The sequence below is a fragment of the Ambystoma mexicanum genome, chromosome 3q, assembly GCF_040938575.1.
Source record: "Ambystoma mexicanum isolate Mex_15411 chromosome 3q, UKY_AmexF1_1, whole genome shotgun sequence".
Lineage (NCBI taxonomy): Eukaryota > Metazoa > Chordata > Amphibia > Caudata > Ambystomatidae > Ambystoma > Ambystoma mexicanum.
The window spans coordinates 1,128,380,090-1,128,404,777 of NC_090926.1; the positions used below are offsets into that span (position 1 = coordinate 1,128,380,090).

The 24,688-nt window shown below is 48.7% G+C and overlaps 1 protein-coding gene across 6 annotated transcripts in view; it reads left to right on the top strand.

Moving 5' to 3' along the window:
• Positions 1 to 24,688, top strand: part of PNPLA6 (patatin like phospholipase domain containing 6) — a 1,092,789-nt gene that overhangs the window by 81,025 nt on the left and 987,076 nt on the right. For all 6 annotated transcript variants that reach the window (XM_069603923.1, XM_069603925.1, XM_069603924.1 and 3 more), the window contains exons 2-7: positions 6,563 to 6,631; positions 6,746 to 6,833; positions 7,271 to 7,353; positions 9,171 to 9,259; positions 10,520 to 10,660; positions 11,958 to 12,117. In XM_069603923.1, coding sequence (XP_069460024.1) covers positions 6,563 to 6,631; positions 6,746 to 6,833; positions 7,271 to 7,353; positions 9,171 to 9,259; positions 10,520 to 10,660; positions 11,958 to 12,117 — 630 coding nt within the window. The remainder of the gene's footprint in view (positions 1 to 6,562; positions 6,632 to 6,745; positions 6,834 to 7,270; positions 7,354 to 9,170; positions 9,260 to 10,519; positions 10,661 to 11,957; positions 12,118 to 24,688) is intronic.

The following is a 24,688-nucleotide window of genomic DNA, read 5'->3' on the forward strand; positions in this document are numbered from 1 at the left end:
GGGAAATCCCATAGGGATATATTCAGGGTGGATTATAAAAAGTAGTATCCACTGCCACCAGCCAAAACTCTATCAGGGGGGACGGAGACGTGCCCCCTCGACTAACAGACCCTGGGGCAATCGAATTGCCCCGGCCAGTACATCCACAATATGATGGTTCGTACTGGTTCTGTTCAGAATTTGGGACTAGTAAAGTCAATGGTGACTTTACATGCCCTGGGAGACAGTAGTCAGTCCCAGGGTATGGAGTCTATACTGGGGGGGTCACTATGACAACCCTGTGTTACTGCACTGAGGGTGCTGTGTAACACACATCACAAAAACACATGAAGCCCTATGGAGTAAAAGACCCCATAGCCCATTAAACACATCTAGAGTCAAAGAGACACACTCAAATCATGTCCAAGAGTGAGGGTAAAAGAGTCTCACTCTTGGCAGGAGAAAAAAATAAACCCCAAAAATCCAGCAAAGCTGCTGGGGGACTCACTAGGTTAGGAAATTCAGCCTAAACAGAGAATTCTCCCTAACACCTGGGCCTTGCAAATTTTTACCGGAAGTTCATGCCTTCTTTTTCAGCCATCATTCAACCAATTGTCCTTACTCAAAGAGAACACACCCTTTCTATGGGCCCCTTGTCAAGAATCCGCCTTTAGAAAACTAAAGGAGATGTTCACTCAACCCATTCTGTTACAGCCTGACATTACAAAACCTTTTCTGGTGGAAACAGACGCTTCAGAATATGCTATAGGCGTGGTTCTGAAACACCAAGCCAAAGATGGTCTCGAACATCCTGTAGCTTACCTATACCGGACCTTGCTTCCATGTGAGACACACTATTCAGTTCTGGAAAAATAATTTCTTGCCGTTCGCCAAGCCTTTAAAGACTGGCGTCATCTCCTCCTGGGTGCCGCTCATCCTTTACAAGTGCGGACAGATCACAGGAATCTACAAGTCCTCCAATCCATGGAGTACAGAAACATTCGACAAGCACGGTGGGCATTCTTTTTTGCTCAATACCAATTCCAATTATCACACATTCCAGGGACTTCGAATGTCATAGCAGACGCCTTGTCCAGACGTCCTGACTATCCCTCACAGGATGTGCCCGACTTACCCAAGATGTTTCCCAACACTGTGTTCATCGCTCAGGCTTGTGACATCTTGGAATCCATTAGGAGTGAAACCCCAACCTCAGACTTTTGGAAGGATTTTCAAGGACGCAGTTCCTGGGCCCTTAGGCATAAAGATGGGTTCCTTTTTCGAGGATCCCGACTACTGATTCCTAACAGTCTTTACAGGAACGGATAATATATCTATGCCATGACACCTTCCACTCCGGACACTGTGGGGTCAGATGTACCCTTCTCTCCATTCAAAGAAACTTCTGGTGGCCCAAGATGCTGAAAGATCTTCAGGCGCAGGGACGGGCATGTGCTGTCTGCAACCAGAACAAGACAGATAGCAGAAAACCAGCAGGATTGCTCCTCCTACCTACTCCACCTTCCCGACCCTGGGAAGCCATAGCAACGGATTTCGTTGTTGATCTACCTCCCTCCAGGGGACATACAGTCATAATGATAACCACCAATCTCTTTTCTCACATGGCCCATTTTACACCATTATCGAAACTGCCTTCTGCTCCAGAGATGGCCAGATTATTTGTAAAACACATTTTATGTCTACATGGACTGCCATCTAAAATCATCTCTGATTGTGGACCTCAGTACATCTCAAAGTTTTGGAAAAACCTCTGCAAGGTGTTAGGAATCAAACTAACCCTTTCATCTGGGTATCATCCCCAGACCAATGGCATTACGGAAAGGGTAAACCAGACCCTTGAACAATATCTACGTTGTTTTGCCACCAAGGTTCAGGATGACTGGTCTGTTCTGATGCCAGTTGCAGAATTTGCCTACAACAATTCTGAACATTCCACGATAAAGACCAGCCCCTTCTTTTGTAACCAAGGCTTTCATCCCTCAGTACTTCCTTCGGTATTACCCTCTCCTAGTCCTCTTCCTTCTGTTGATTCCTGGACTGCTCAGCTGGTATCAATCCATCAAGAGGCCTTGAACCATCTGTCCAAGTCTAGGGAAGACGTTAAGAGATTTGCAGATGGCAAAGGACGTACTGCTCCGTCCTATGATGTTGGGGACAAGGTCTGGTTGTCCGGTATTTACCTAGCCATTTAAGACCAAACAAGCTGGCACCCATTACTACGGCCCCTTCGTTGTATCCAAGAAGATATATCCAGTAGCCTATCAACTATGTTTGCCTACAACTTGGAACAGAATTCATCCTATCTTCCACACCTCCTTGTTAAAACCTTATCACCACTCTAGCAAAGATGCTCCTTGCCCTCCTCCTTTGCTCGTCCAGGGACAAATTGAATATGAAGTTTCCCAGATTTGCAATTCTAGGTACAGAAGAGTACGTTTACAATACTTGGTGGAATGGAAAGGATATCCGCCTAGTGACCGTACCTGGAAACCAGTCTCCAACCTCAACGCCCCTAGACTGGTACAACGATTCCATCGATTACATTCTAGCAAACCAGGGGGTACGAGGCTTCGGAGGGCGTATACTGTCATGAAACCACGCTACCGCCCCCTTTGGACGTCCTGGTCCATACAACAACGTGCCAGAATGATTCCACACACCCCCAACATGGCGGACACCGCTCTCTGATCAGCGGTTTAGCTTCTAGCTCGTCTAGATAAGTGCCCCGCCCCTGCGGTTCGGCGCGTGTCAATTCGCTCACAGTTCCTAGTTCGGCTGCTGTTCCTAGCGTTTGCTACTGGGAATCTTCCTTGTTTCCCCTTGTGCCTTTCTGGACTTCCGGACCGTGGCCGTGCCTTATCGCCTTGCACGGTCCTAACTCCCAGCATTACATTTGCGGGGTTGCCCCCGGACCGTCCTACCTCTTTACTCAGGACTTCCTGAGCCTTCCGGATTGCTCGACCGCAACTGTGCCTTACCGTCTTCCGCGGTTCATCCATCCAGGACTACTCACTTCGCGGTCGCCTTCAGATAGTTTCCTCTCCTCCCGGGCACCTGCCTACCTCTTGAATATTGAACTCCTAGACCATCAGCTACAGACAGTGTGGCGTCAGGTGAAGCCCGTCCTTACCTCCACGAGACCCGCACCTCCAAGAAACGCGGGCAGCCAGAACCAACAAAGAAGAAACACTCCGAGCCACAACAGGTGAGCCCACAAACTAGTCGTGATAGTTGTGACAAGACAATTCAAAATGATTTCAATGCAACAATGACCTAAAGGACCCCGTTGACGAAGAAGTAGCAAACTCTGCAGACCACCTAATTATTCTTTGAGCTCCAGTTCACCGCAGGGCTTCCCAACCTTCATTATTACTCTCAGCCCAACAGAATTCCACTGTTACTAGACGATTATCCGTGCTCTGTTCAGCCCCGCCTGCTTATTCATCAATATTCCATTCATACAAATCGCACTTATGCATTTGCCTGTCCATGTGTCCTCCCAGGAGCTAAAGCCCATCTTCAACGTCTGCCAGTCATTTCCCTGGCCCCTTTCCCTTACACATTGGTTGATCCTCATACACATCCATTCACACACCCGTCTTCGCTTTCATTCATCAGGCCTCCTCCTTCACATATACCTCCTCTCCCCAAGTTTGTCTGTTTACATGAACAGCTTGTTTGGTCCAGGCGGGCGCATTGCAGCGTTGGGAATTAAGTGACATTGATGGACAGTGGTGGAGATTGGCAGCGGCGGGCGACTTGTGGGCACTATGGAGAAGATGGTGATCATCGTGGAGAAGATTTCTAGGCATTGGGGAATGTGTGGATGCCTTGGAGGCATTCGTGTGCAGTGTGGGAAGCCTTCTGGGCATTGGGGAATGTGTGGATGCCTTGGAGGCATTAGTGTGCAGTGTGGGAAGCCTTCTGGGCATTGGGGAATGTGTGGATGCCTTGGAGGCATTAGCGTGCAGTGTTGGGAAGCTTTCTGGGCATTGGGGAATGTGTGGATGCCTTGGAGGCATTCGCGTGCAGTGTTGGGAAGCTTTCTGGGCATTGGGGAATGTGTGGATGCCTTGGAGGCATTCGCGTGCAGTGTTGGGAAGCTTTCTGGGCATTGGGGAATGTGTGGACGCCTTGGAGGCATTAGTGTGCAGTGTGCGGAAGCTTTCTGGGCATTGGGGAATGTGTGGACGCCTTGGAGGCATTAGTGTGCAGTGTTGGGAAGCTTTCTGGGCATTGGGGAATGTGTGGACGCCTTGGAGGCATTAGTGTGCGGTGTGGGGAAGCTTTCTGAGCATTGGGGAATGTGTGGATGCCTTGGATGCATTAGTGTGCGGTGTTGGGAAGCTTTCTGAGCATTGGGGAATGTGTGGATGCCTTGGAGGCATTAGTGTGCGGTGTGGGGAAGCTTTCTGGGCATTGGGGAATGTGTGGATGCCTTGGAGGCATTCGTGTGCGGTGTGGGGAAGCTTTTTGGGCATTGGGGAATGTGTGGATGCCTTGGAGGCATTAGTGTGCGGTGTGGGGAAGCTTTCTGAGCATTGGGGAATGTGTGGATGCCTTGGAGGCATTAGTGTGCGGTGTTGGGAAGCTTTCTGAGCATTGGGGAATGTGTGGATGCCTTGGAGGCATTAGTGTGCGGTGTGGGGAAGCTTTCTGGGCATTGGGGAATGTGTGGATGCCTTGGAGGCATTAGTGTGCAGTGTGGGGAAGCTTTCTGGGCATTCATAGTCAGGTTCGTGGTAATCTTTGTAGTCTTTGGTGTGCAGCTCGGGGAAGCTTGTTAGACATTGGAGCGCAGCGCGGGAAAGCTCTGTTGGCATTGGTGGATAATGTGGAATAAGCTTTGCAGTTGGTCGTAAGTGCAGGGAAGCTTTGCAGATAACAGTGAGCCAGTGTGGGAAGCTTCCTGGGCATTGGTGGTTCGTGCGGGAGAAGCTTTGTAGTCCATGGTGGGCAGTGAAGGGAAGCTTCGCAGACATCAGTGAGCAGTGTCATGGGTGAGCAGTGCATGCAAGTTTCGCAGACCTCAGTGAGCAGTGTCATTAGTGAGCAGTGCAGGGAAGTTTCGCAGAAATCGGTGCGCTGTCTCATCGGTGAGCAGTGCAGGGAAGCTTCGCAGACCTCAGTGAGTAGTGTCATTGATGGGCAGTGCAGGGAAGCTTGCTACGGGTTGTGGATACTGAGAATGCTTTGTGTAAATTAGTGAGATCCGTTGGGAGGCTTGATAATCGTCAGTGCACAATGTGGGTAAGTGTGGTCAGCAGTGTGTGTATTTTTTCTTGATGTTCCTGTGCAGTATGGGATAAGCTTTGTAGCCATGGTGGAGAGTACACGGAATCTTTTCTGGGAATCTCTGGACACTGGGGGAAGTTGTATAGTCATTGCTGGGCAGTGCACTGCTGTGTGGGGAAGTTTGGCAAAGGTTGTGCACTCTTAGAATGTTTTGTATGAATTATTGAGATCTGTTTGGAGGCTTGCTAGTCCTCAGTCAGCAGTGTGGTATGCTTTGATGGGGTATCTGGTCTTTCCATCTAACACCTTTCCATCGAAAATTATTCATTGAATTGCCTTTCCATCAAAAAGCATATTCATTGAATAATTTTCGATGGTTAATTTCGATGGATAGGGTTGGATTAGGGTTGGGGCTAGGGTTACATTTAGGGTTAGATTAAGGGTTAGATTAGGGTGAAGGGGTTGGGGGGCAACCCCCCTCTCCCCTCCGATATACAAAAAACATTAAAACGTTACAAGGAGCTGGCCAGTGCCGGAATTTCAGCACCGGACAGCTCCTTGTAGCCTTTTAATGTTGAAAATAAATGCATGGAAATGCTATCTTTTACATTTAAAAGTACATATCCATTCGATGGAGAAGTTTCGATGGATATGTACTTTTAATGTGAAACATAGAATTTCAATGCTTTTATTTTCGATGCATCTTTTTCGATGCAATGACCATAAACCCTTTGAAGGGCAATGTTGGGGAGCTTGCTAGCCATTGACGCTCCCTGTCTGTTGAGAATCTTTGTAGATCTTGGTTGGCACACTGGAGGACGCTTGTGTAGGATTTTGAAAGAAACGTGGAGCTATATGGTGGACATTGAGGAAGGCTGGTTATCATTCTGACTGCTGGGAATAACCTGTGTAGGCATTGGTGGACTCCATGGGGAAGCTTGGTGGAGATGTTGTGGATGTGTTGATAGAATTTGCAGAGATTGATGGGTAGTGAGGAAGCTTGCTACTATGGGAGGTGGGTGTATGGTAGGTGTGTAGGCATTGGAGGGCACAGTAGGGAGGCTTTTAAGACGTTGGTGGACTCTGGGGAAGCGAGGTAGACTGTGTTAGATAATGGGGAGAGCAAGGGGTTTGTTGGGCATTAGTGTGCGTCTCGAGGAAGCTTGGTAGCCATTACCAGGCTCCATGAGGAAGATTGGAAACGCTGTTGAGAAACATGTCGTGCAATCCTTTGGAAGAGCTTCACTGTTCCACATCAAGATGCCCCTGACCTGCTTGATGTGGGGTCACTGGGATGGTAACTTCTGGTTTACCCTTTTTACCGCAGGAAGTTGCTTTGGCTGCAGTGTTACCCAACATCAAGTTGTTTGTTGAAGACCAGATGCAGACAGGCATGGTGAGTAATTACCAGTAGATTCTTTGATGGCTGTGTCAGGAGATCTTTCTGTCTTCTAAGTCAGGCATTTGCCCTCTTCCCTGTGTGACTGCAAATCTCCCTCTCTCTTTCTAGATGCTGGGTGTCTTGATTGGTGTTGGGATCTCTGTGGTCCTCATAGCCTCTTTAATCGTGGTGATTGCCAGGCGGTTGCATCTCCGGAGTAAGTCTTGGCTATCCTGATGTCTTTAAGCCTTCTCTTCTGCACATCAAAACCCACCAAAGGCAAATGTGTCCGTGCAGCTAGACTTCCAGGCCAGAGCTAAACCAGCATCGAGAAATGTGTCTGTTAACCATTCGAATTTCACACATTCTGGAGATTGGGGCACATAATGTCACATTGCTCACTTTCCGGCCTCGTTGCGCTTTAGTAATTCATTCGCTGCGGGGTGGCCATGTAGTTGTTTACTGCTGTCCCTGCATGGCACGCATCGTTTGCCCGTTTCCTGCAGTCCAAATCTTTCATCGGCAAAGATCGGTGTCCTTTGTTTTTCAGACTCGTTCTGTAATAGTTTCTCGTGTGGTTTCTGCTTTTGATAGTGTCACTGATGCTCTGATCTCGCTCACTTTTTTTTCTTCACTTTTCTTTCCTGTATCCAGAAGTCCAGTCGCAAGACACACCAAAATATCGATTCCGGAAGCGTGACAAGGTCCTGTTCTATGGGCGGAAAATCATGCGAAAGGTACCCTGCCACGAGAACAATGTATTTGCTGTTCCGAGTGCCCAGCGCCTCAGTGTGAGCAGCTGCTCTTTGGGACTGCTCTTACGCGTTTGGGGGTCAGGTGGAGGAAAACCCTCCAGCAAGAAGCTGGAGGTAATTCCGCCACTTTAATGCCCAAAATCGGTAATTTCAGCGGATTCACTGTGAGCATTTATTTTATTTATTTATTTTGAATTTATAAAGCGCACAAGCGGCCCTCGGGCATCGTGGCGCTGTTACAGAGTGTTTAACTTAACATGTGAAAACACTTCACCCGTGACAAAGCATGGAATAAAGCAGATGCAGAAGGAGAATGTACTCTTTTGCTGTTAGTGGGTTACAGAGAAGCAGCAAGTATATTCTGGCAGATACAAATCAGTAGATACATTTAATACAAATGCAAGAGATACATTTAATACTACCGAAATCCCCCATGAAGCCTTATGGACTCCAATTAATGGGGACTAACACCACCTACCACCACTTAAAATCCGGCAGCAATACCACCGGTCCAAGCGGAAGGAACGGTAGTACAGTTTGGTATTCTCTCTGTGGATTTTCTGCCCAGATACCACCAAACTCGTAATGAGGCCCATAGGCTTGACCCCTGAAATATCCAGTGGCCATGTCAGGATGGGTCTGGGCAGCGCTTTTGGGCTCCAGGTGAGTTGTAATGTCTCGCTGCTGCTGTACTGGATTCCTCTTCATAGCTAGACTGCACAGTGTGACCTTGCACTACTAACCTTTCCTAACAAGCCCAAGTCTTTTCCCTTCACTCTGTTTTTATGGAGGTTGCAAGACTGGTGGTTAACACGATGAGGTTATTTGTAGGATTACGTGCCCAGGCTTTGCAAAACAAACTCCAGTCAACATCTTCTTTGGCTTTCTGCCCTAACACGACATGCCCTCATTCACTGAACATCGTAGAGCCAGCCTGCCTGGGGACCTTGAGGCAGATCTATTATCATTTTCAAGTACCTCCACTGGCTATAAAAGTACCAGAAAGGAAAGCTTGTTTTCCTCCTTTGAACTTATGAAGGCGGAGACCATGTTGGATCGGTGTGGGAGGCAGATTGGCTGGCAGGATATACTGCAAAGACAGTGCAAGATGTACCGCCGACTGAGTGAGTCCAACCCGGCTCCCCAGCATATAGGCCACCTTCAGCTTCCCTGCAGCCACCACCTGTGGCTCTGTATCTCAACTTCTAATAAACTTGACCTCAAGTTCTGCTCACTGAGCAACCGTCCAATTCTTAATTGCCTTGAAAATAAACCAGGGGGGTCGAACACGTGTCAGCTATACCACCAAATCTAGGTTGCACAAACTCAACCAAAATTTGTTTCATTACTATTAGAGCCATCATGCTCTCAGATCAACCATAACGCATTGTATTAGATATCTACGATACTGGCAGCTCTTTAGAAGGTACTGGAGACCATGCAGAATGCACTGGACTATTCTCAGAAGGGAAAAAAACTCCTTATCTGCCTGAGCAGGTTTATTGTTCTGGGAATTTGCTCTTAAATTGCTTTCTTGAGTTAGGACGTTTGTAGAATTTGGGTGAGGATAGCGAGAAAAGGTTAATTTAACACCATGCAATGGTTGCCCCTTCATACTCTATCCCAAATAAGCTAATTTCTTCTGCATCCCCGGGCTTCTGTACAGTGCTCTTCTATGTTGCCCCATTGGTGACGGGGCCTTACCACACAATGCACCTTCCTGCTGGTGATAGTGGCGTAGTGTTGACCAAGTGATGTCACTCTCACTGCCAGACCTAATAATGATTTGTTTGTTTCAGGTATCTCTATCAACCTCCTCGCTGGTCGAGACCACAGCCACCAGACCCAGAATGAAGAAGAAGCAGAAGATGTTGAGCATTGCCAAAAAGTAGGTGTGCTCTGCCACTTGGTGTGCGATGTCAAGCAGGGGAACCGCATTGTCCATTTATAATTGAATGCAACAGAATAACCTGCACCTTATGATGTATGCCCCTTATTCCAAAGCACTAAACGTAAAAGGGCACTGGTCATGCAAACGTAATCTGAGCCTGCACATATAGCACCTGCAGTTCAAATTTATTTCAGCATGACCTTTATGAATTGTCATAGCTAAGAGATCAACAGACAACTTTAAGGCAGAGGAATCCCCATATGTACAAATACTACCCCCATTATTATTGAGAGCAGACCTAGCTCCGGGAAGCAATGGAGATCTTTACAATCATAGGAGGGATGAGGGTGGGTGGGCAAGATTAAAGAGCTGAAAAACAAGGGAGTGGGGATCTAACAGGGGTGAGAGGGCATTTGTCCGCAACACTGGGGAATCAGATCACCTAGTCTTGGGTATGGTCGGGAGTGGACGGTGAATGGATCTACATTTTAGGGAGGAGCCATTCCTTGAATAGGAGGGCGTTGAGGTCCTTCCTGAACTGTAGAAGCGAGGGGGCAAGTCACAGCACTTTTATATAGATGGAGACTGCTCTCTTCTTGCATATGGTTGCTAGTATTCTTGTGCAGACCTAATCTGTCCTAGTAGTTCGAAGTGGACTGCTCCCATTAGTGGTAGGGCTGCGACTTATTTCCTGGCTGCTGCCCAAATGGCACAGACGGTCTAAGAAACAATGATTTGTACGGTGCAAAGAGCAAAGCCATTGGTTCCGATTTGATGCAATGGTTTCCATCATCACATGTTGGTCTTCAACATTCGTGCCAGCTCTACCACAGAGTGCGTTATAAAGATTAAGGGACCTAATGTTCACTAAAAACATTGCCGAGTAGCACTTCTGCAGCATGATAACAGACTGCCCATTTTGCATAGGTTGCGCTTGTGAAATGGTTTGGGATCCGGTTTGTTTGAAAGTTGTCTGTCCTAGATTTAGCAGAGTTTGGGATTGAGTTGGCTGTTGGGTGTTGGGGGTTGGCCCTTCTCAGAAACTGGAATGGATGGGCATCTTTCAGGCAAACCACATCTCAATCAATATTACATCCTAGTCGACCCTAAACTGCATCGGAAAGCACTTGGTGAATGGAGCAGCGTTGTGCGATATCATCCCTCCCTGTTACTACAGAGAATGGATCTCGAACTGTGTTGCTGCCTCGGAGCCCAGCCCTTGTGAATCCCAGATTTCAACCTCCATTTTTCTTCCAGGATCCTTAGGATCAAGAAGGAAGTGCCAACGCTGCAGCAGAAGGAGCCGCCTCCCTCCGTCCTAGAAGCAGATCTCACAGAGTTTGATGTGGCCAACTCCCATCTTCCTTCGGAGGTTCTCTACATGCTTAAGAACGTGCGGTGAGTCCACTGTGAGCCGTTATCGCCCGATGAGGGTAGGGGGCAGAGGGGGGGTTAAAAGCCCTAAGAGGGTGGCTAAGACCAGGAGAAGTTGTTTCCTGCATCAGCTTGTCCTAGCACCCACACCTCTAAGTTGGTTTGGCCCTGATCCATTATCTATAATTTTTTGATCCCTAGTTCTATCTTTGGTGCCGAAGTGAGGGGCTAAGGAAATCAAGATATATGCTTACATAGACTGCCGTCTGAAGGTCTGGAAGAAAAAAAACCTTACATTTCTAGCCTTTGAGTCCACACGATTCACGTATGGTCCTGTTCGATTATCCTTCCAAGGGAGGGTTGTGGGCATTGATGATGCTGCAGACTATACTAGCAACATTTACTAAAGCTGACATAAGAGAAGGGCACGCTGTTCCGCTACCCGTTGAAATTGCATCTTCTCCCCATACATATAAAAAATGGTCATGCGCAATGCTCAGCAAATTCAGTAATTTGCCATGTTTGCAGCTCCAGGTATGACCATTCATTCACCCAGAAGTTCCTCCTTTCCCGAATTATCCTTTCTGATGAAAAACATAATAGTTGCATAGTCCCACACATGTCGTTGGATGCACTCGGCTCAGGAATCGGACCACTACGAAGAGACACCGTGGTCATTTTTTGCGTGCCTGCGTATTGCCAGGTAAGGTGCTGTTGGTCATAGACCCATAGTCTGTTTACTTTATTTGTTTATTTGTTCCGCACCGAAAGCCCGCTGGCATCGGGGCACGGCGAGTAGACAAAAAGGTAACAAAAGACAAACATGGAGACGGGACACTTGGCATGACTAAACATAAAAGCTACCTAGCTCAACAAGGGTGCTTGCTATGTTTATTTGAAAAGGTGGGTTTTCAGATCTATTCTGAATGTAAGATATGTAGACTCTAGTCACAGGATTAATGGGAGAGCGTTCCATTTAGATGCCGCAAGTGTAGGGAACACCCTACCCAGACCGTTAGATCTCTAATGTGGTGTGACAGCAATTTGGCCCAATGCTTCTGATCTCCATGCACGTGTGGGTACATAGTGCCTGATCTTGGATTTGAGGTGCGCTGGTGCCTTTCCATACAGACATTTGTGGGCCAGTGTCATGTACTTAAAGAGAACTGTGTCTTCCACTGTCAACCACACGTGGGTCCCTTCTGGCATGGCTGTGATCTATCTGTGCGTCCGGAAGGTGATAGGTTGCTTGGTGGGCTGTGAGGGGACCTGCTGTGTGTCTTTCTCTGCTTAGCCACTGCTTCTGGTGTCCCCTCTGCAGGGTCCTGGGGCACTTTGAGAAGCCGCTCTTCCTGGAGCTCTGCAAGCACATGATCTTCCAGCAGTTCCAGCAAGGCGAGTACGTCTTCCGGCCGGGTCAGCCCGACAGCAGCATCTACGTGGTCCAGGAGGGCAAACTGGAGCTCTGCCTTACGGAACAGGTGAGAGGCCGCTGCACAGGGGTCTAGGGCAGGCCTGCTTGCCAGGCGAGGGGTGCCACGGGTAGGAAGGAGCATGTGACTGAGTTGCAAGGGTAGATCTAGGGGGGCGTCTGGGTCCGGTGAGAAATGGCAGGGCACGGCGACATGTGGAGAGTAGCAGGAGCTGAACAGTGGGAAGGAGCTTGGGGGCAACTGAGGGGATGGGAGACCTACAGAACGTGAAGGATTGTGCGCGCTCGCAGGGGATAGGTAAAGGGTGGCTGAGCTAGGACCATGTCAGGGTGCATGTGAGCCTCTTATCCATTGGAGGGACAGCACCTAGCCTAGGGCCATAAGAAAGGGCTTGCAAGACAATGGGGCAGGTGGGACTAGCGTTGCTATGGGGGGCGTGGGGGGGGGGGGTCTCTAGCCCCGGATAGAAGCTCAGGGTTTACAACCAAAAAGGCTAGCTAGGCCCGACAGTCCCAAAATGAGCGTAGCCCCGATCTTTTCCAGGTCTAGCAACACCCCCGGGTGTGAGACCGTGTTAAATGGCAATGAGGTAACTGGGGCAGGTGTCCGGTGACCCCCGTGAAAGCACAGCGTGGAGCAGTCTCCGTGCAGCAGGGCCATGTTTAAAGCCTCGCCAGCGGCATCCCAGTGTGAGTGATATGCTGCTGCTCTTTCCAGCAACTCCTTGTCAGCTGGGCAGTGACCTGCGGTTTAGTAACACAATATGCGAGGCTAATGGTTGCTCGCGCTGCTTCTCCGGCCTGCGGTGTCCCATGAGTTTGTTGCGACACTGGTTGTGTAAGAGTCTGCTTTTGGCTGTCCTGTATTGCCCCAGGGAGCACGCTTCCCTTTGAGTTAAGCGCCTGGCTCTGCTAGTTCTGAGCGGGTGAAGTTGTATGTACGAGTCTCCTGTTGTGAGTTTGTTGCGACACTGGTTGTGTAAGAGACTCCTTTTGGCTGCCCTGCTGTATTGCCCCAGGGGGCACGCTTCCCTTTGAGTTAAGCGCCTGGCTCTGCTAGTTCTGAGCGGGTGAAGTTGTATGTACGAGTCTCCTGTTGTGAGTTTGTTGCGACACTGGTTGTGTAAGAGACTCCTTTTGGCTGTCTTGCTGTATTGCCCCAGGGGGCACGCTTCCCTTTGAGTTAAGCGCCTGGCTCTGCTAGTTCTGAGCGGGTGAAGTTGTATGTACGAGTCTCCTGTTGTGAGTTTGTTGCGACACTGGTTGTGTAAGAGACTCCTTTTGGCTGTCTTGCTGTATTGCCCCAGGGGGCACGCTTCCCTTTGAGTTAAGCGCCTGGCTCTGCTAGTTCTGAGCGGGTGAGCCTCACGTTATGACTGCATAGGAGGGGTTGCTTTGCGCGCCAGTGCTTGGTGATGCTAGACTTCTCCGAGTGATCTTTGTTTCCAGTTTGCGAGATTGCTGAATCTCGGCTGCTCCCCTGACAACATCCTCCTTTTACTTGCAAATTCCTGCTTCGGGTTAGCTGGCTAGTTGCGCAGCTCGCCACTTCCTTTTCTGAGTTTCCTGTGACAGACCTCTGGAGGCCCTGCTGAATGACATTCATGTACTAAAGACGGGGAACCGGCTAACTGAGCATAACATGTGCACCCTTCCCCCATGAAAGCGGTGGGGTGAGGGTCCCTGCGTGTATGGTGTGGACAGTAGAGGATAGCTCAGTGATTGAGTGATGCAGTGTTTCCAAGGATGTGGGACCGGCTAACGGAGCATAACATGTGCACCCTTCCCCCATGAAAGCGTTGGGGCGAGGGTCCCTGCGTGTATGGTGTGGACAGTAGAGGATAGCTCAGTGATGGAGTGAGGGTGGGGCGAGGGTGCCTGCGTGTAGGATAGCTCAGTCATGGAGTGATGGCAGTGTTTCCAAGGATGTGGGATCGGCTAACGGAGCATAACATGTGCACCCTTCCCCCATGAAAGCTGTGGGGCGAGGGTCCCTGCGTGTATGGTGTGGACAGTAGAGGATAGCTCAGTGATGGAGTGAGGGTGGGGCGAGGGTGCCTGCGTGTAGGATAGCTCAGTCATGGAGAGATGCAGTGTTTCCAAGGATGTGGGACCGGCTAACGGAGCATAACATGTGCACCCTTCCCCCATGAAAGCGTTGGGGCGAGGGTCCCTGCGTGTATGGTGTGGACAGTAGAGGATAGCTCAGTGATGGAGTGAGGGTGGGGCGAGGGTGCCTGCGTGTAGGATAGCTCAGTCATGGAGTGATGGCAGTGTTTCCAAGGATGTGGGATCGGCTAACGGAGCATAACATGTGCACCCTTCCCCCATGAAAGCTGTGGGGCGAGGGTCCCTGCGTGTATGGTGTGGACAGTAGAGGATAGCTCAGTGATGGAGTGAGGGTGGGGCGAGGGTGCCTGCGTGTAGGATAGCTCAGTCATGGAGTGATGGCAGTGTTTCCAAGGATGTGGGACCGGCTAACGGAGCATAACATGTGCACCCTTCCCCCATGAAAGCGTTGGGGCGAGGGTCCCTGCGTGTATGGTGTGGACAGTAGAGGATAGCTCAGTGATGGAGTGAGGGTGGGGCGAGGGTGCCTGCGTGTAGGATAGCTCAGTCATGGAGTGATGGCAGTGTTTCCAAGGATGTGGGACCGGCTAACGGAGCATAACATGTGCACCCTTCCCCCATGAAAGCTGTGGGGCGAGGGTCCCTGCGTGTATGGTGTGGACAGTAGAGGATAGCTCAGTGATGGAGTGAGGGTGGGGCGAGGGTGCCTGCGTGTAGGATAGCTCAGTCATGGAGTGATGGCAGTGTTTCCAAGGATGTGGGACCGGCTAACGGAGCATAACATGTGCACCCTTCCCCCATGAAAGCTGTGGGGCGAGGGTCCCTGCGTGTATGGTGTGGACAGTAGAGGATAGCTCAGTGATGGAGTGAGGGTGGGGCGAGGGTGCCTGCGTGTAGGATAGCTCAGTCATGGAGAGATGCAGTGTTTCCAAGGATGTGGGACCGGCTAACGGAGCATAACATGTGCACCCTTCCCCCATGAAAGCGTTGGGGCGAGGGTCCCTGCGTGTATGGTGTGGACAGTAGAGGATAGCTCAGTGATGGAGTGAGGGTGGGGCGAGGGTGCCTGCGTGTAGGATAGCTCAGTCATGGAGAGATGCAGTGTTTCTAAAGATATGGAGGACAAGGCTGGACCCTGTGAGCCTTGGCAGCTGTTTGCGAGTGTAAAAATGAATGGGGGCAGAAAGTGGCGCCCACTGTGGAAGCTGCATTTCGGATGCACCGTGATTGTCTGCTGTTGCTGTCCATCCAAAATGGCGTTCTCCAGATGAAGAATCCATGTTGCTTGGATGCTTATGGCGGTAGGGGAGCACTACCTGCCACACACTGCTGAAGCAGTGACTTCCTAGTGCAGTCGCCAATCTTCTGAGGGCCTGGACCAGCAAGACTCTGCTGAGTCGAATACTTGCGCTGCCCTGTCACCTCTCTCTCATCTTGCAGTTGCATCTCTGTGATCCATGAATTTGCCACTCCCGTGTTTTTGGGTGGTTGCGGTCCTGCTGTGTTCCCTTGTGAGAGTCCAGAGTCTTCTCGATAGAGGTTGCGGGAAGCGGATTTGCTCAGCTGGCGCCCATGTAATTATGCTGGCACACTCCTCTAAACATCGCCCAGGGCGCTCATTACCGTATTTGCCTGTAGTTTGCAGTGGTGCCAGCATGTGCCTGAGTGTACTCTAAATCTAGCCTCTGGCATTGCCAGTACATTCCGAAATGACTTCCAAGTGGTGTGTTTCTCTGGGATGAAAGAGGAACGAGAACAAAATGCTCGCCACTTTGTAGGGAAAAAGCTGAGAATATGTACAGCGCTCAGAATGGGCACCTGTTTTGGATGCCAAATGAATGCCTCGGGCACGTGGTTTGGAAGAGCAGTAGCTCCAACGCCCCCACCCACCCCGCATCCTGCCCCCCAATTCCCCATATATATATATGTATCCACAGAGCAATTGGAACACAACAGTCGGCTTCAACATGCCATTAAATTCTATGTATGAGACATCCGGGATGAGGAGGGAATTGGAAGACTTCTAGTAGGAATGGGAGGCTTGCTTCAAGGCAAGTGGAAGCCTTCTACTAGGAATGGGAGGCTTGCTTCAAGGCAAGTGGAAGCCTTCTACTAGGAATGGGAGGCTTGCTTCAAGGCAAGTGGAAGCCTTCTACTAGGAATGGGAGGCTTGCTTCAAGGCAAGTGGAAGCCTTCTACTAGGAATGGGAGGCTTGCTTCAAGGCAAGTGGAAGCCTTCTACTAAGAATGGGAGGCTTGCTTCAAGGCAAGTGGAAGTCTTCGACTAAGAATGGGACGCTTGCTTCAAGGGAATTGTAAATCTTCTAGTAGGAATGGATGCTTGCTTCAAGGGAATTGCAAATCTTCTAGTAGGAATGGGATGCTTGCCTCAAGGGAATTGTAAATCTTCTAGTAGGAATGGGATGCTTGCCTCAAGGGAATTGCAAATCTTCTAGTAGGAATGGGATGCTTGCCTCAAGGGAATTGCAAATCTTCTAGTAGGAATGGGATGCTTGCTTCAAGCAAATTGTAAATCCAATAGTAGGAAATGGAGGCATGCATCAAGGGAATTGTAAGTCTGCTGGTAGGAATGGGAGGCTTGCTTCAAGGGAATTGTAAATATTCTAGTAGGAATGGGATGCTTGCTTCAAGCGAATTGTAAATCCAATAGTAGGAAATGGAGGCATGCGTCAAGGGAATTGTAAGTCTGCTGGTAGGAATGGGAGGCTTGCTTCAAGGGAATTGAAAGTCTTCCAGTAAGAAAGAGAGGCTCACTTCCAGGAAACCAAGTCCTTTTTGATCACCAATCATAAAGGCGCGGCTCTGCTGGCGGCAAGGCAAGCATAGTTTCAGGGGCGCAGCCAGCCTCACTATAGCTGGGCTGTTGAACCTTCCCCTCCTCGGTACCCGGGAGGCTGAATAGCTAATCTGCCTTCCTTTGGCACATTAGAGGCTTCTTGAATCGCAATGCAGAGGAGATTTACTTTCCCAAAGTGATGCTAATCCCTTGAGGCATGTCCATCTAGGAACGAGCCCAGTAATGAACCCTTTGGCTTGTTCATTGGCGCTCTAGTGATCCTTGTCTGGGCAGGCTTTTGCCTTCTGCCTCTGTGGCTGCTGCTGCCACTTTGATTGCTTGAATGAACTACTCTGCTTTCGAAGGTGAGACATTTGACTGGCTTTTCTGCAGCAAAGTGCCCGACGTGGCAGGTGTTTAGGGAGCGTGTAAACTATGGAAAAGGTCCTGGGGAAATCGGGTCCTCCCATTGTATGGTCAAAGAAGGGAGCAAGGCATAACTAGCCCTCTTAATGTGCTTCCATGCCGCATTCGAACAACACCACCACAGTCTAGCAGTTGCACTCAGTGAATGTGTAACCGAGGAGGGGTATAGATTATTTCCCTGAGTTCAGAGAGTGATTGCACGTGAACGAAACCAGTAAGGTTTTGGCTTGTGTTTCACCTTCTACATGGATTCAAAGCGTGCATTTCACAGCAAACCTTTCAGAATGATTGGGAAACTATATAGAATATACACTATGCCCTGCAGGGCACACATGAAAGACTCCCAATACATGCCAGTTCACCAGCAGTACATAGCAACATAGCGTCACGGCGGTGCTGTCGCTCTCCGAAATAAAATCTGGACGTTTTTCTCCCAAATATATTCCTGCAATGCCCCACATTCAAGCAAGTGATCTCGAAACCAGGACTGCCACCCCCCCACCTTTCAGGCCTTTTGTGTCAGAAGAAAGTGATGCTGCTACTCTCTATAATACATCCCTGCATTTCCCCCTGTAAAGTGCATTGGCATACTGCTAGGGCCCAAAAAAGGACCTGTTTTAACAATATAAGCTTGCGCTGCCCACCTTTTTTATGCTGCGCGTTCCCAAATCAAATCGTGCAGTCTGTCATATTATATACCCATTCTGAGTCCAGTCCAGCATCATGTCACGTGCAGTGCCCACAAGCAGAACCTTTAGACGAGACACGCACGCACGCACATATACATGTACCAACACGCATGAACGCAAACACACATTGTAAGGGTGCAGAAGTAAGACTCTGACACTGAGGGCTCATGGTTATCGGAAACCTTTATTGAAAGCTAAAAAGGAAAAAGGAACCCCTAACTCTAAGAGGGGTTCCCTGCCTGAACTGAAATAACTAGTGTAAGCGTGTCCAGAGCAAAGGTCCTAATGTCAGAATCCCAACTCGCCCCTCACATCTAGGTTTAAACTAAAGTAAAAGTTCAGTCTTTCAACCACAAAGGTAGTCGTACCCTTAGCCTGGACAAAAGACACTTCTGGAATCTCCAGACCTTGAAGTATTGGGGATTATCCCCCCTTCCTCTGCCTAGTTCAGGCTCCTTGTAAAGTTCAACAACTGTTGGGGTAAATTGCGTCCCCTGGTTGGCCCTTCTCGGGCTTCTTTTCGGTCTCTGGCTCCCGGACACTGATTGGTACACCTGGTTCCTTTTCACCAGGCACATTTGCACACCAGAAAAAGGAGCTTGGATGCGTTTCCAAACTGCAGTGGGTCCTCGACCCTGGTTGTCAGACCTGGTTTCCTCCAACCCTGGCACATGGCATGTATGTACAGTCTATCAGGTACACACTTCTCTTTATATGGGTGAGGGTCCCAGACTTCTATGTCTGACTTTAATGTCCCGCTTTGTAGGCTTGGTTCACTCTCCTGCAAGCCTTGATACAAGCCCATATCTAGTTAACCGTTTCTCCCATGGTTGCAAGGTCCCAGAAACTCCTTTCCCAGCTTTGCAGCTAGCCTCTTCCGTTCTGCGGCAGCTCTGCCGTTGTCTCTACGTTCCCGGGAGAACGGTTCCTTCCCTGCTGACTCCCCAGGTCTTGGGATGCCTAGAGCTTCCCATGTGGTCTCCACATCCTGGACTGGCCTCGGAAGCACTGTGGAGTAATCTCCCACTCTCGTCAATCCAGTCAGCTTCCACCTTCACTCCTGGTCGTGCTTGTTCTCGCAGTTCCTCCAGGGAGGGCTTAACACCCAGTCAAGTCCTTCTTTACTTTTAACGTGGCTACTTCAAATCAGCTCTTGTGAACCACTAGAATGCACAAAGTGCTTCTGGTAAGTATTCTGTACTGCTACTCACCATTCTTGTCCCAGTAATGAGTGAGTCCGTACTCTCTACTTTTGCTGGGCTTCAAAGGTACATGGTATATGGGGTTAGGGGCGAAGAGGGAGGAGGTGAAGGAGAGGCGGGGTTATGGTAGGGAAAGTGTTTAGGGTCAGGTGATTGGTGGGGATATCACATTCCCCCGATATGGTAGTCACTGGTCCCAGAGGGGGTTTCCCCTCCCATGAGAACCTCCACTAAGTACCACCCAAGGGGGACTATCCCTGTCGTAATGGGAAGGGGCTCCCCTTTCAGAAGCGGGGAGGCCGCCATTGGATGCTTCACAACATGCAAACAGTTTGTCTAAAATACCTTTATTTTGTCATGAGCCTTCAAGTCAGGAATGCTTCGTTACTTCACAAATGAGAACTTGGAAAACTTGATATCTCTGTAAACTGTCAGTACCTTCAGAAGAACCTTTGGGATAAACCAATCTGCTTCTAGTCATTGTTTGAGAAAGGGATGCATCATGTACACAATATGTATACACCCAGCAATTATCTGTAAGACTTGGGGAGAGCCCAGATTCTTGAGAGGAAAGGGCTAACTCTGCATTGTTTGCATGTCTTGTGCTAGGGACACAACTATACCAGAACCTCCTGGGTCGGGGATAGACAAATGCTTCAAATGGTGTCATTGGCTATTGCTAGTTTAAGGCTCTTGTCCATCTGCATTTTAACATAACCCTGTGTATTATTGAGTAATACTACAGTTGCAGTGTCTTTGATGTGTGTGGTGAGATGGAGTAAGGAGGCGGACAACTTGTTTTCATTTTTGGTTAGAAATCTTCAGGAACAAAAACTCTCTCTCCCTACTTCTAGAGGGGGTTAGGAGGTCCCTGCTTCAACCTGGAATAACTTGGGTGCTCGTCAGGATGGAAGTCAACCAAAAACGTATGAACTGGTCTCTGTCCCAAACCAACTACTCTATCCCTACCACTACAAAAGTAAATCAGAATGTGTTCAATAAAGTTCTTTAAACACCAAGAGAATGACTCCCTTCTCCAGATGTCTGCCAGTCTCTTGTTGCTTCAAGAGCAGTCTCTTGCAATAAGGTCGGATTTACCAACTGTTCCAAAGCCAGGAGAATGACTTCAGTCTCCTGGTCTGCTTGTAAAGGTTCCTTCAAATGGTTCTTGCTGGTTCTTCTCATAAGCCTTACAAAGTTTCTTTATTTCTTTCAATTAACTTTTAAACAACAATGTCCATGCCTTAAAATGACTTTTATCCAATTATTTACAGGTATCACTACTGTGAAGAGGGAGATCACTCTCTAGTGCTTATTGGCACTTGGTTCTCTGGGTATCACTTCTGTGACGCTGGAGATTACTCCAGAGTGCTTCTTGACTCTTGCCGAAGCTCCTATGGGGTCTACCGTGGCCCTTGCTACCTTTCTCTTGGAGCAACCATGCCACTGGTTATTCCTGGGGTCTTGGACTCGACCGCTCCGCTTGGCTTCTGCTTCTTTGTTCTCCACTCCCTGCTGCTCTGCATGGTATTGGGGTCTTTCGGTTCCGGCGCAGTTGCAGGACCGGATGGTTCAGCTATGCGAGGTCAATCCACCAACGACCTTCCTCTAACTGCTGGTTGCCTCTACAATTGAAGCTTCACCAGAGTGCCCTGCATCCTGGATGCCGCGCCCTTTTCGCTAACATCCAACCTCTGCCACTTTCCTTGGTGCTCCCAGGTTTGAGCTTCCCCGGGTTTCCAGCCTTCACGTCATCTTCCTCTTCTCTCTAGTCTTTTCTCTCCTTATATTCTGAAGCTGGTTCCTTTCCGGCAGACTGCCAAAGACTTTCTTTGATAATCATGTAATGATCTTCATGCCTCCTTGGGGCTTGTTTTTCTCAGTATGGTCTAGCTGTAACTAGGGAGTAATTGGCATTACTCATTTGATCTTCTTCTTCCGAGTACTACTGGACTTTACATCTGAGACGTTAGTAACTTTACAATAACGCAGCAGTATCCCCTAAAGAGGAAAGGGGAGAGTCAATGATGTTATGGTTTCAGGGGGAAAGGGTTTAGGGAGGTCTTTCACCAGGCGAGAGTCCTTGTCCCCATGGGGGGGGGGGTCTCTCCCTATGAGGTCTTCCTGCTTTTTACCACCTCTAGGGGGATTATTGGGTAGCGGCCTCACCTCCCTAGCTTCATACGGAATGGCTCTTCCACACCCTCCCGTCTGGGAGAAGTGGCGAGCCCTGGTGAATCTTCACACGTGTCCGTGGGCAGGCAACTGAATTGAAACTGTGGTTCCTGAATTTGTGCCATGGCATAAAATGTACTGATGTAGCATCACGTAGCCTAACATAATATACTATGGCATAGTATGGCATAGCAGCTGGAGAAAGAACCTTTCTTTTCATGGACATAAATTATTCTGACCAACTGCAATGTTTCCAAAGTGGAAAGTGTGTCCATAGTTCAGTGGTTTGTTGGGTAAGACATGCTAACAATAACTACCCCAAAATCGTACCTCTCACCCTAACGGACGACACATCTCATCCCACCACTCCAGCACCGAAACCACACAGGTTACACAATGGAATGCACACCACCTTAAGGCACACTTCTACACTAAACATCACTATACACCACACTAACCATAGCTAGACCAACACATCTCGTTGCACTCTTTAAACATCACTCGGAGAGACGACACAGACAACCGCAGAAACCAATTTCATCAGCACCTTGCAGCGTATATAAATCACTGCTCTAGACCACTCTCAAAGTATCATTCTATAGAAAGCTCGATCTTTTCAGACCTGCCCATATCAACATTGCAACAAAGCAAGTTTTCCCTCGCACACCATTCGTGCAGATCAGTATGTTCGAAGAGCCTGTGAAAACAGCAGTAGGGTTTTAATGCACGACTAAGTAACATAACAGGACATATAGAAGAGTTGCACTCCTTTTCCTGTCAGTCGGGCAGTATACTGGACAGCTAAAGCACTTTTTGGTGACTGGCAGCAACAGGGAATGAAATGAGCCTTGGTTGAGCAGGCTGTCCGTGTGCTATACTAGAATCTGGTGCAATGAATGGCTTGCGAGACTGCTCAGGGGCAACGATCTGGTCTTGTAAACAAGGCACACTGAGCGGCACAGGTTCAGTACTGCACTTGGAATCTTTTCAATGCCGTCAGTGGTAGAAATGGAAAAGAATGTGTGGGGGATCCCACAAGGGCTGGGCTGGGAGTGGAGTTTGGTGGGGCGGTGCCCGAGAATGGCAGGTTTTAAGGGGGGGAGGGGCAGGCAAAGGACATGTCTAAAATAATTAGAATAATTAGTTTTTATTTATATAGCGCCTTAATCCAAAGCGCATATTTACATCCGATATCACCCAACCGAAATTGGTACTCATTTATCGACCTCGGAAGGATGAAAGGCTGAGTTGGCCTTGCTGGGATTCGAACCTGCGACCTGCAGATCACGCTCAGATTGCAGGGGCCTAACCCGCGGAGCTATCTCACCGGCTGCTTCTTTTTCAAACTATATATCAATTCCACTTTAAACCACTGCCATGGCACTGGTGATGAGTTACTTCACTATGCGGATAATAGTTTTGACCAGTGTTGCTGAGTAAATATTCTTTAAAATGCACAATCTGTACCCCATTTTATTTTTAAAAAACTACCCCTTGGGTACTATTCAAACAGGGTGATTTCTGTTCGCCATAAGCACTTTTACTTGAACCACACCTGGCACTGCTCCTGCAGCTTCCATCTGAAAGCAGCTGGGTGGCTGCATTGTGTGTGATAGTTTCAATGTTAATAAGGCTATTTATTTATTCATGCAATGTTTGCCGGATACATGTATCCGACACACATTGCATAAATAAATCGGGTCGTGGCTGAGGACCGGGTCTTGGCTGAGGACTGTAACTTCCTCTGGTGACCCCTTTTACGGGGTCACCAGAGAAGTTCGTTTTCTCCAAGCACTTTCTTTTTTTCCCAGCAGCACTGACTCTGGCTGGATTTCGAGATCCGGCTTCACATCTGGTGCCGGATCTGGGATGCGCCAAGGGCTGGCCCAATCGACAGCGCTATAATGCAGTGCTCTGGGACAAGGGGAGAGCCAGTGCAAGAATGCCACACTTCTAGGTGACAGGGCCACAGACAGAGGAGCAAATCAGAAATCTGCCCCTCTGTAAGGGAGTTTTTCCACCAAATAGTGTGAACTTAATCACTTCTAAGGACTCCAATTTGCAGTTAATTCTAAGAGATATTCAATCATTGGCCGCATATCACACACTTTGGTTAAGCAGTAAATCCTGGATTTTACCCCTCGCTGCAATTTTTGCAGTTGACCGCATACCTTCCAGGTAACTTTTGACACTCATGGACAACAAATGTACTGTTTTAAGTGATTACTTGCAAAATAGACAAATTACATAGTAAAACATCCTGAAAATATGTAAATCCTTCTAGAAACGTGTTAAGCCAAAATAATGAAATTCTGTCATTTTGTGCACAACCGTTCCTGAAAGCAAAATAATACAAGTTCAAAAATGTCCCGATTTACAGAACTGTACATTTCCTATTGTATTGTATTACTCACTTTAATTATGTTGGTACCGGACACAGATCATCTAGGTGACTGAAGAGGGCGGGAGGTGTGCGTGGGGGCGGGGGGGGGGGGTCCTTCTTCATTTGGAAATGGAACAACACTTTGCAAATTGACTAAACCCTCCCGCCCAAGAAAGGCCCAGTTAAACATAGAAACGTTTCACATTGGTAATTGAAGGCGGTCGGCAAGGTGCCTTTTGTCATCTGTATTTTTGTCCTGCTCATGGTGACGTGCAGGTCCCTTCAACAAAGACCGAGAGTGGGATGGGCGCAGCTGGAGCCATTAAGCTAAACTGTTGCCCATTAGCAGGGCACTCGCTGCTAGAAAGAGAAGTGAGATGACGGTGCCCCCCAGTAGGCACAGTGCGCGGTCAGATCTCCGTTTGGCTTGGGACCTGGAAACTGCTTTTAGTCGTTGACTCCTGTGATGTTGCTTTAGCGACTCGTGTTAGAGAAAAACGCTGCGCGATGGATACCGCTAGCAAGTGTTTCCGTGTCCACGCGTGGATGCGCTACCAGCCCTTGCCACGGGGCACCTTCTGCGCGTCGTTACCACATACCTGCCTACATTTCAACATCAAACACCCCACAGGTGCATTCAGTTATTGTACCGGTCATTAGAAATACGCCAACTACATTACATGATATATGATTGTAACGCGCCTATACACAAGTGTTTCAACATGCAACCAGTATTCAAATCTAAAAATATGTAAATGAATGCAGTAAAAGGTGTAAGGATTCTTTTTGAGTTTTTGGGAAATCGGTTTACGGGCTTAAGCCAGTTAATTCGAGGTTCCCGCGGCCAGCTCACACGGCACACACAAGCTGCATGCCGA